At 43.4% G+C, this 11,075-nt stretch overlaps 1 protein-coding gene across 1 annotated transcript; it reads right to left on the bottom strand.

Annotated features, from left to right (window-relative positions):
• Positions 1-484: 484 nt before the first annotated feature.
• Positions 485-10,724, bottom strand: LOC139402071 (zinc finger protein 135-like). Its single transcript, XM_071146168.1, has 6 exons — positions 10,373-10,724; positions 9,891-9,988; positions 6,319-6,496; positions 1,285-1,389; positions 1,056-1,200; positions 485-971 (listed from the first exon to the last, which is right to left on the bottom strand). Exons 1-6 carry the CDS (start codon positions 10,722-10,724, stop codon positions 485-487), a joined length of 1,365 nt encoding a protein of 454 aa, XP_071002269.1.
• Positions 10,725-11,075: the final 351 nt, after the last annotated feature.

The raw sequence follows: 11,075 nt of genomic DNA, 5'->3' as shown, positions 1-11,075 counted from the left end.
GACAATGGGAGCAGTGTGTACGCTCTCTGATGAATTTTAAGTGTATGTGATGTGAATTACAAGTTTACACACTAGGATAAGTAATTATTCTCTCCTGTGTGGATTCTCATATGTTTTGTAAGTGACTGTGATGAGTAATATGTCTTCCCACAGTCTGAACATTTGTAAGGCTTCTCCCCTGTGTGCAGTCTCATGTGTTCCTTCAGGCTTCCTAAATGGGTAAAACACTTTCCACACTGGGCGCAAAGGTATGAATTCTCCCCTGTGTGTATTCTCATGAACTTTCAGGCTTCCTGACCGGCAAAAACTATTTTCACACTAGGCGCAATGGTATGGTATCTCCCCTGTGTGTATTCGCTCATGAGCTTTGAGAGTGTCTAACCGCTTAAAACTCTTTCCACACTGGGAGCACAGGTATGACTTCTCCCCTGTGTGTATTCTCATGAACTTTCAGGCTTCCTGACCGGCAAAAACTATTTTCACACTAGGCGCAATGGTATGGTATCTCCCCTCTGTGTATTCGCTCATGAGCTTTGAGATTGTCTAACCGCTTTAAACTCTTTCCACACTGGGCACAATGGTACAGCTTCTGCCTAATGTGTATTTGCTCATGGGTTTTGAGAGTGTCTAACCGCTTAAAACTCTTTCCACACTGGGCACAATGGTACAGCTTCTGCCTAATGTGTATTTGCTCATGGGTTTTGAGGGTGTCTAACCGCTTAAAACTCTTTCCACACTGGGAGCACGGGTGTGGCTTCGCTCCTGTGTGTATCCTCTCATGTCTTTTCATGCTAACTAAATGGTTAAAACTCTTCCCACAATGTGAGCAGTAGTAAGGCTTCTTCCTTGTGTGCAGTCTCATGTGTTCCTTCAGGCTTCCTGACTGGCTAAAACTCTTTCCACACTGGGCGCAAAGGTATGACTTCTCCCCTGTGTGTATTCGCTCATGAACTTTCAGGCTTCCTAACTTGCTAAAACTATTTCCACACTGGGCACAATGGTACAGCTTCTGCCTAATGTGTATTTGCTCATGGGTTTTGAGAGTGTCTAACCGCTTAAAACTCTTTCCACACTGGGAGCACGGGTGTGGCTTCGCTCCTGTGTGTATCCTCTCATGTCTTTTCATGCTAACTAAATGGCTAAAACTCTTCCCACAATGTGAGCAGTAGTAAGGCTTCTTCCTTGTGTGCAGTCTCATGTGTTCCTTCAGGGTTCCTGACTGGCTAAAACTCTTTCCACACTGGGCGCAATTTTGTGTCTTCGGTTCTGTGTGTCCCCTCTCATGTCTGTTCAGGCTTCCTAACTTAGTAAAACTCTTTCCACAATGGCAGCAGAGGTGTCGTCTTGCTGGTTCGGACGTCTCTGGTTCCTCCAAGTTTGGTTTTCCTCCTGCCAAAGACAGTGTTTATTTAAAGAGAGAACAGAATTACATCTCTACATCATAAAACTGCCTTGCTATGAGGTTTAATCCAAATCAGATCTCTCAATAACCTGAAGCTAGTTTTCCAAAAATTTCATAATTTGGTAATTAATAGTAATTACTGATATGTTTACATTACATATTATTCTTTATGTTTTATAAGTCAGAACACAAAGAACTAGACAGTTCTAGATCACTCAAGACATAATTGGATTCTATGTTCTACAGTTCTGTGACACTGAAGACACAGACGTCACTGGATTCCAATCAGCAGGTGGTTCTAAATATATAACTTTCATAGCTGTATGATACAGAATGTGACCTACACACTTCCTTAAACATAAAATTAGTAAAGAAGTAATTCTGTGTGGAAGTCCAAAACTTGGAGACAGACACAAAGCTCATTAGTAACATCTCCCTGTTGTTGAAAGGGTTCGACACAATGGCTTTTTATTATTTAGACATTCACACATTTTTTACATTTTTGACTAATCATGTCATGATATTTTGTGTAAAGTTAAAAAAAAATGGTGTCACATATTTTGGATATATGTTCCTAAAAAATATAAACGCAACATGTAAAGTGTTGGTCCCATGTTTCATGACCTGAAATAACAGAATTCTTCCATACACACAACAGCTAATTTCTCTCAAATTCTGTGCACAAATTTGTTTACATTCCTGTTAGTGAACATTTCTCCTTTGCCAAGACAATCCATCCACTTGACAGTTGTGGCATATCAAGAAGCTGATAAAACAGCATGATCATTACTCAGGTGCACCTTGTGCTGGTGACAATAAAATGCCACTCTAAAATGTGCAGTTTTGTCACACAACACAATGCCACAGATGTCTCAAGTTTTGAGGGAGCGTGCAATTGGCCTGCTGACTGCAGGAATATCCACTGGAGCAGCTATCAGATAATTTAATGTTCATTTCTTTACTTGAAGCCGCCTCCAACGTCATTTTAGAGAATTTGGCAGTACATCAGACACAACCGCAGACCACGTTGATGATGAAACTGAGGAGTATTTCTCTCTGCAATAAAGCCCTTTTGTGGGGAAAAACTAATTCTGATTGGAGGTTCTGGGTTATGCCCACCCAGGGCCACCAATGGATTATTACCCTGCACTCCACCACTGGGAGGTAATACAGATTATTACCCCCCCTGCACTCCACCACTGGGAGGTAATACAGATTATTACCCCCCCTGCACTCCACCACTGGGAGGTAATACAGATTATTACCCCCCCTGCACTCCACCACTGGGAGGTAATACAGATTATTACCCCCCCTGCACTCCACCACTGGGAGGTAATACAGATTATTACCCCCCCTGCACTCCACCACTGGGAGGTAATGCAGATTATTACCCCCCCTGCACTCCACCCTGCACTCCACCACTGGGAGGTAATACAGATTATTACCCCCCCTGCACTCCACCCTGCACTCCACCACTGGGAGGTAATACAGATTATTACCCCCCCCCCCCCCTCCACTCCACCACTGGGAGGTAATGCAGATTATTACCCCCCCCCCCCCCCCTGCACTCCACCACTGGGAGGTAATACAGATTATTACCCCCCCTGCACTCCACCACTGGGAAGTAATTACCCCCCCCCCCTGCACTCCACCACTGGGAGGTAATACAGATTATTACCCCCCCTGCACTCCACCACTGGGAGGTAATACAGATTATTACCCCCCCTGCACTCCACCACTGGGAGGTAATACAGATTATTACCCCCCCTGCACTCCACCACTGGGAGGTAATACAGATTATTACCCCCCCTGCACTCCACCACTGGGAGGTAATGCAGATTATTACCCCCCCTGCACTCCACCCTGCACTCCACCACTGGGAGGTAATACAGATTATTACCCCCCCTGCACTCCACCCTGCACTCCACCACTGGGAGGTAATACAGATTATTACCCCCCCCCCCCCTCCACTCCACCACTGGGAGGTAATGCAGATTATTACCCCCCCCCCCCCCCCCTGCACTCCACCACTGGGAGGTAATACAGATTATTACCCCCCCTGCACTCCACCACTGGGAAGTAATTACCCCCCCCCCCCTGCACTCCACCACTGGGAGGTAATACAGATTATTACCCCCCCTGCACTCCACCACTGGGAGGTAATACAGATTATTACCCCCCCTGCACTCCACCACTGGGAGGTAATACAGATTATTACCCCCCCTGCACTCCACCACTGGGAGGTAATACAGATTATTACCCCCCCTGCACTCCACCACTGGGAGGTAATACAGATTATTACCCCCCCTGCACTCCACCACTAGGAGGTAATACAGATTATTACCCCCCCTGCACTCCACCACTAGGAGGTAATACAGATTATTACCCCCCCCCCTCCACTCCACCACTGGGAGGTAATGCAGATTATTACCCCCCCCCCGCACTCCACCACTGGGAGGTAATACAGATTATTACCCCCCCCCCCCCCCCCGCACTCCACCACTGGGAGGTAATACAGATTATTACCCCCCCCTGCACTCCACCACTGGGAGGTATTACAGATTATTACCCCCCCTGCACTCCACCACTAGGAGGTAATACAGATTATTACCCCCCCCCCCCTGCACTCCACCACTGGGGGGTAATACAGATTATTACACCCCCCCCCCCAGCACTCCACCACTGGGAGGTAATACAGATTATTACCCCCCCTGCACTCCACCACTAGGAGGTAATACAGATTATTACCCCCCCTGCACTCCACCACTAGGAGGTAATACAGATTATTACCCCCCCCCCCCCCCCCCCCCCTGCACTCCACCACTGGGAGGTAATACAGATTATTACCCCCCCCTGCACTCCACCACTGGGAGGTAATACAGATTATTACCCCCCCCTGCACTCCACCACTGCACTCCACCACTGGGAGGTAATACAGATTATTACCCCCCCTGCACTCCACCACTGGGAGGTAATACAGATTATTACCCCCCCTGCACTCCACCACTAGGAGGTAATACAGATTATTACCCCCCCTGCACTCCACCACTAGGAGGTAATACAGATTATTACCCCCCCTGCACTCCACCACTAGGAGGTAATACAGATTATTACCCCCCCCTGCACTCCACCACTAGGAGGTAATACAGATTATTACCCCCCCTGCACTCCACCACCGGGAGGTAATACAGATTACCTGGTCATCAAGGGGCAAAGTATAGACACGTTTTAAATACAGGTACAGACTGTGTGGAAAACGATTTAAGACCCAGTCTCTCCAACACAACCCAACATTGCAGAGTTACTACATGTGCATCCTTTCAAGCACACCCTTCTCATTAACCTGTAGTTATTCACAATTTTCGATGAACAAATAAGGTTTTATATGTAAGATGGTTAAATAAAGAACAAAATGATTGATTATTATTATATTATTATTTGTGCCCTGGTCCTATAAGAACTCTTTGTCACTTCCCACGAGCCGGGTTGTAAACAAAAACTCACACTCATTCTTATGTTTAATAAATGTATCGTATAGTGTGAGACCGGCTTACAATGACGTAAAAAAAACAAACATTTGAGAGTAGCACCAGGGTCAGCGCAAGAGGGGGTACGTAGCTGAGAGTGGCTATCTGACTCCACTCTAGCCTCCACTGGCCAACAGGCTCCACTCTAGCCTCCACTGGCTATCTGGCCAACAGGCTCCACTCTAGCCTCCACTGGCTATCTGGCCAACAGGCTCCACTCTAGCCTCCACTGGATATCTGGCCAACAGGCTCCACTCTAGCCTCCACTGGATATCTGGCCAACAGGCTCCACTCTAGTCTCCACTGGCTATCTGGCCAACAGGCTCCACTGGCTATCTGGCCAACAGGTTCCACTCTTATTCAGCATCTTCTGATGATGTGTGCCTGGTAGCGCTAATCTACTCTTTTCCTTTCAGCAGGTTAATATCTGCCTGGCGCCCCAACAAAATATCTATCTTTAACCCTCTTTAATTACTAGGGCCCCGCCTTTGGAGCTTTGGTTTTCCTAGACATGCTACTATCTTGGGATCATTTCATCAGATGGATCTGGATACTGCTTTAAAACCCATGTCTGCAGCATTAGTAAAGATATGATCAAACCATGTTGATGATTTCATTCCTCTACTGTTTGTCACTACCCTGGTAGGTTGATTGATAACCAGGATGCAGGCACTGGTTACAGTTTGAAGCTTTCTCTTGAGTGGGCAGCCTGATCACAGCTTTCCTCCAGTATTAGTTAATTAATTAAAACAGGACAAATTGAAGTGTCTGGAGTTTAGTTTTCCTGTTCTACAGTCTTGTAAAGATAGGGTGGTTGACTGGTACAGGCAATGTAACATACATAATGTTTAGAGGAAAAGGTTTTGTAAAACATGCACCTTACATCAGACCATCTTGAAACTTTCTCTCTAAAGCGAACTTTCATCAAGGTTGTATATGGTCTATTGGTTTCTCTCTAAAGCAAACTTTCATCAAGGTTTTATATGGTCTATTGGTTTCTCTCTAAAGCAAACTTTCATCAAGGTTTTATATGGTCTATTGGTTTCTCTCTAAAGTGAACTTTCATCAAGGTTTTATATGGTCTATTGGTTTCTCTATAAAGCTAACTTTCATCAAGGTTTTATATGGTCTATTGGTTTCTCTCTAAAGTGAACTTTCATCAAGGTTTTATATGGTCTATTGGTTTCTCTATAAAGCTAACTTTCATCAAGGTTTTATATGGTCTATAGGTTTCTCTCTTTTCACTGGCAGAATCCTTTTTCAGTGTTATGATATTCATAACATCCACTCTATCTTCCTGTCAACTAACAGAACTCTGCTGGTTGTTCTGGTAACAGATACCGGTGGGCAGATCTATTGTATTTGTTCAAACTAAACTACAGCACTTACTTTGATGTGTCAAATCTGATCCTTTCATCTCTTCTCCTCCTCTCACAGTTCCACTCAGCCCTGTTGTTTTCCTGCAGTCCACCAGCAGCACAGACAACCTCTTCATACCCAGCAGTAAGGTGCTACCGGGAGAGGCACGACACGGGGACTCCGGGAGGGAGGAAGGGCTAGCGTTGTCCTGGTAACCATAAAGAGGGGACACAGACACATATCATTATGGATGCTGATGTCACTGTTGTCATAAAGTGTTTTACAGAAACCCAGCCCAGACCCTGATAGAGCTAGACCAGACCAAGCTGTGAGCTAGACCAGACCAAGCTGTACGCTAGACCAGACCAAGCTGTACCATCTGGTATTCTGATCTGGAGAGACTCTTCTCTGCCTCGTCAGCATCAGGATGTTGTTGAGGCTCCCCAGAGGATCCACCATAGTCATGTCTCTCTCCTGTGTGAATGAGAACATCAAACAGATAGTGAACTTATGATCTTCTATTACAATCAGAGAGTCTTACAAGAGGCATTAATATCTCTAAACAGGGCCTAAAATGCAAATGTTAAAGGGTTGTTCCACTAAATGGGTGCCTGTTGCATCCCTTTGATATTTAAGTAGAAATTATGCACCAATATTGCATTTTAAAAGCCTGTTATACTAGATGAGGTGCACTTTAATATAGACCACATTAAATAAATCTAATTTAAAAGACCCCGAAATATATGTACCAATGGCAGATTGACCCTTTAACAATTCCTACAGTACTGAATATCATATTCAAGTGTAGAACTTCAGTAGAATGCCACTTAAAAAACACACATTAGTTCAATAACTGCATAGTTTGTGCCCCTGTTGAAGACAGTACTCACTGGTGTTAATCTGATCTTCTGTCTCCTCCTCTTTCACGCCCAAAACTTCTTCCTCCTTCACCTTTATTGAGATAGCATCCTCTTCCTCTCTAAAAGGTTCTCTCTCTTCTTTCACTATAACAGCCTCATCTTCCTCCTTTTTCATTCTGAAAGATTCTTCCTCTCCTTTCAGAGTAATATCCTCCTCTTCTTCTTCTTCTTTCACGACAATGTTCATCGCCAGAGATTCTTTCTCCGTACAGCAGACCTCTTCTTTAACAGGGGATGAGTAGTTTAGTGAGCTCATGGTCAGTGACATTAGCTAGCTAGCTAGCTAGCATTAGCGACTAGCCTAGTGCTAGGCTCAGCAACAATCTTTAACAAGTTTGCAAATTGAACATGCAAATTAGGTTCAAGTTAACCAGTTATTACGTCAAGTGAACTGCGTTTACAACACTGAGATTACATAATGTACATTAACATGGTCTAAAGCGACAATCTTCCAGTTTTATGTTGGCTAGCAAGCTATCGAGGTGGTTGAAAGAGTAGCCGCCTTGTTGTTCCTGAAGAAGCGTCCCGTCCAGTCCATTATACGTCACGGAAGAAGCAGCACCTGAAAGACGCTCATCGCCATCTGCTGGCTGGAGTGGGTAACGCAGTTTGGAAACAATAGTCAGGACACGTTTTGTATTGGAAAGAACGTCATAATAATTTAACAATAAGCTGATATATTTTCTCTTACGTCTTACAAATAATACGTTCCTGTTCACAGACGTAGAAGCGTAATATGAATGTGTAGATAATGAATAAATGCTTCTGTGCCGCCATCCTGTCAGAAGGTAACAGACTGTTTTATTACCGTGGTAACGATGGATTTTCATTGTGTTCCATGGTGTTTATCGCCCCCTAGTGGAGGTTCCTGGTACTTAGAAAGACTGTACGGAAACAGTAAGTGGAGAATTCGTTCTGCGCGCATAGAAGCAGCGCTACGGTTCAGGTCTTTCAGTGCAGTTATTTCTTGTCACGCTTCATCCTCGGAAAATATTTGTTTGTAAGTTCGATTCAAGCATGTTGCCAGTGATGATAATCTTGTTATTGATAGAATTGCTTACTAATCAATGTTAGTTGGTTGCATTTACTCACACAAATGACCTTGCCAATCATGTATGCCGTATTGTAAAACATACAATACTGAAGTTTTGTTACTGTTGCTAGTGTAATATGCTTTGTTATTTTACAGAGGTGGTTGTACATTAGAGTAATTAAAGGAGTTAGCCAATTACCATATGAGTAACAATTAGCTATATGGTTTGGCATCATGCCAGATACATGGTACATTGGCACGTGCTTTGTATTTATGCAACTTCAACTTGAAATGTATAATGTACAGCTACAGTATGTCGATGTGAATTGAATACTAAAGGATATTATTTTCTGTATTTTGTAGTTTCACAACCTAAACATTTTGAATATTAATTCAATATTAATTCAATAAAAGTCACGCCTTGGAAGTTTTATTGAAGACTTAGTTGTTATCTATCTGTCTAGTTTTGCATGGGAACGCACTTCAAGGGCAGAATAACTTAGATGAATAGGTAGCGTGTTAATACACATTTTCTCTGCTCACTTTTCACATTAGTTTTAATCTAGATGTGACGGTACTATTTCCTTAAAGCCACGCTCTATAAAATATGAATAAACCTGTAAACAACAGAGCAAATGCATCACATGCAAATAGCACTTGATTATCAGAGGGGTCATATAGAACTACCCAGACATTCCAAATATCACTTGATTATCAGAAGGGTGTATTATGACATCATATAGAACTACTCAGACATTCCAAATATCACTTGATTATCAGAAGGGTGTATTATGATGTCAGAACTACTTGCCCTGCTGGACACAATATGGCAAATGCATCACATGCAAATAGCACTTGATTAACTGTAGTGCTATACACTGAGTCTACAAAACATTAAGAACACCTGCTCCTTCCATGACTTAGACTGACCAGGTGAATCCAGGCTAAGTGATGTCACAAGTTAAATCCACTTCAATCCGTGTAGATGAAGGGGGGGAGACAGGTTAAATAAGGATTTTTAAGCCTTGAGACAATTGAGGCATAGATTGTGTGCGTGCCATTCAGAGGGTGAATTGGGAAGACAAAATATTGAAGTGTCTTTGAACGGGGTATGGTATTCGGTGCCAGGCACACCGGTTTGTGTCAAGAACTGCAACTCTACAGTTTCCCATGTGTACCAAGACTGGTCCACCACCCAAACAGTAGCAGTCAATGCAGTTTAAGATTTGAGAGAGTGTGCAAAGCTGTATTTGTATTAGTTGGGGACAGCCCTAATGGGAACAGATACCAGTGGGCAGATATATTGTATTTGTTCAAACTAAACTACAGCACTTACTTTGATGAGTCAAATCTGATCCTTTCATCTCTTCTCCTCCTCTCACAGTTCCACTCAGCCCTGTTGTTTTCCTGCAGTCCACCAGCAGCACAGACAACGTCTTCATACCCAGCAGTAAGGTGCTACCGGGAGAGGCACGACAAAGTGACTCCAGGAGGGTGGAAGGGGGTGAGATAGCATTGTCCTGTTAACCATAAAGAGGAGACACATACCATTATGGATGCTGATGTCACTGTTGTCATAAACTGCTTTACAGAAACACAGCCCAGACCCAGATAGAGCAAGCTGTATGCTAGACCAGACCAAGCTGTACCATCTGGTGTTCTGATCTGGAGAGACTCTTCTCTGCCTCGTCAGCATCAGGATGTTGTTGAGGCCCCCCAGAGGATCCACGATAGTCACGTCTCTCTCCTATGTGAATGAGAACATCAAACAAACTTATGATCTTCTATTACAATCATAGGGTCTTACAAGAGGCATTAATATGTCTAAAAAGGGCCTAAAATGGCCACTTTCATCATGATTTCTAAATATATTGTTTGTGATGCAAATGTTAAAGGGTCGTTCCACAAAATGGGGGGCTTTTGAGTCAATTTGTTATAAGTATAAAAATTCAACACATCTAATTTAAAAGTCCCAAAAATATATGTACCAATGGCAGATTGCCCCTTTAACAATTCCTACAGTACTGAACAACATATTCAAGTATAGAACTTCAGTAGAATGCCCCTTAAAAACCCCACATTAGTTCAACAACTGCATAGTTTGTGCCCCTGTTTTTAAGACAGTACTCACTGGTGTTAATCGGTACTTCAGTCTCCTCCTCCTCCTTTTTCACTCCCAAAACGTCTTCCTCCTCTTTATTTGAGATAGCCTCCTCTTCCTCTTTCACTCCAACATGTTCTTCCTCTTCTTTCACTACATTCTCTTCTTTCAATGTTATGGAATCTTCCTCCTTTTTGATTCTGAAAGCTTCTACCTCCTCCCCTTCCACTCTGACAACCTCTTTCCCATCTTCCTCTTTCACTGTGATATCATCCACTTCTTCTTTCAAAGCAATAGCCTCCTCTTCCTCCTTTATCATCCCGAAAGCTTCTTCGTCTCCTTTCACCAGAGCTTCTTTCTCCGTTGAGTTTAGTGAGCTCATGTTCCGGGAGATTAGTCTAGTGCCGTATCTAGTTAACACATTTGATAATTTAAGCAAATTGCGTTTAAATGAACTAGTTTATACGTAAACAGAATTATGTTTAAAACACCAAGAGTAATATATACAAGATTGGTCGAAAGCGCTTCAATGTTTCGGTTTTATGTTGGCTAGCAAACCACCGCTTTGGTTGAATCAGAAGCCTTTTGTCGCTGTTGAAGAAGCCTCCTGTTACCGTCCACCAGATTATACGTCACGCAAGAAACATCACCTGAAAGACTCATATCGCCATCTGCTAACATTTAATTGACAACGCTATCTGCTAATATTTAATTGACAACGCCACCTGCTAAC

The sequence above is a fragment of the Oncorhynchus clarkii genome, unplaced genomic scaffold, assembly GCF_045791955.1.
Source record: "Oncorhynchus clarkii lewisi isolate Uvic-CL-2024 unplaced genomic scaffold, UVic_Ocla_1.0 unplaced_contig_6244_pilon_pilon, whole genome shotgun sequence".
In the NCBI taxonomy this organism is placed as follows: Eukaryota; Metazoa; Chordata; class Actinopteri; order Salmoniformes; family Salmonidae; genus Oncorhynchus; species Oncorhynchus clarkii.
Note: the sequence above shows the minus strand (reverse complement) of the source record. Positions and strands in the feature narration are given on the sequence as shown.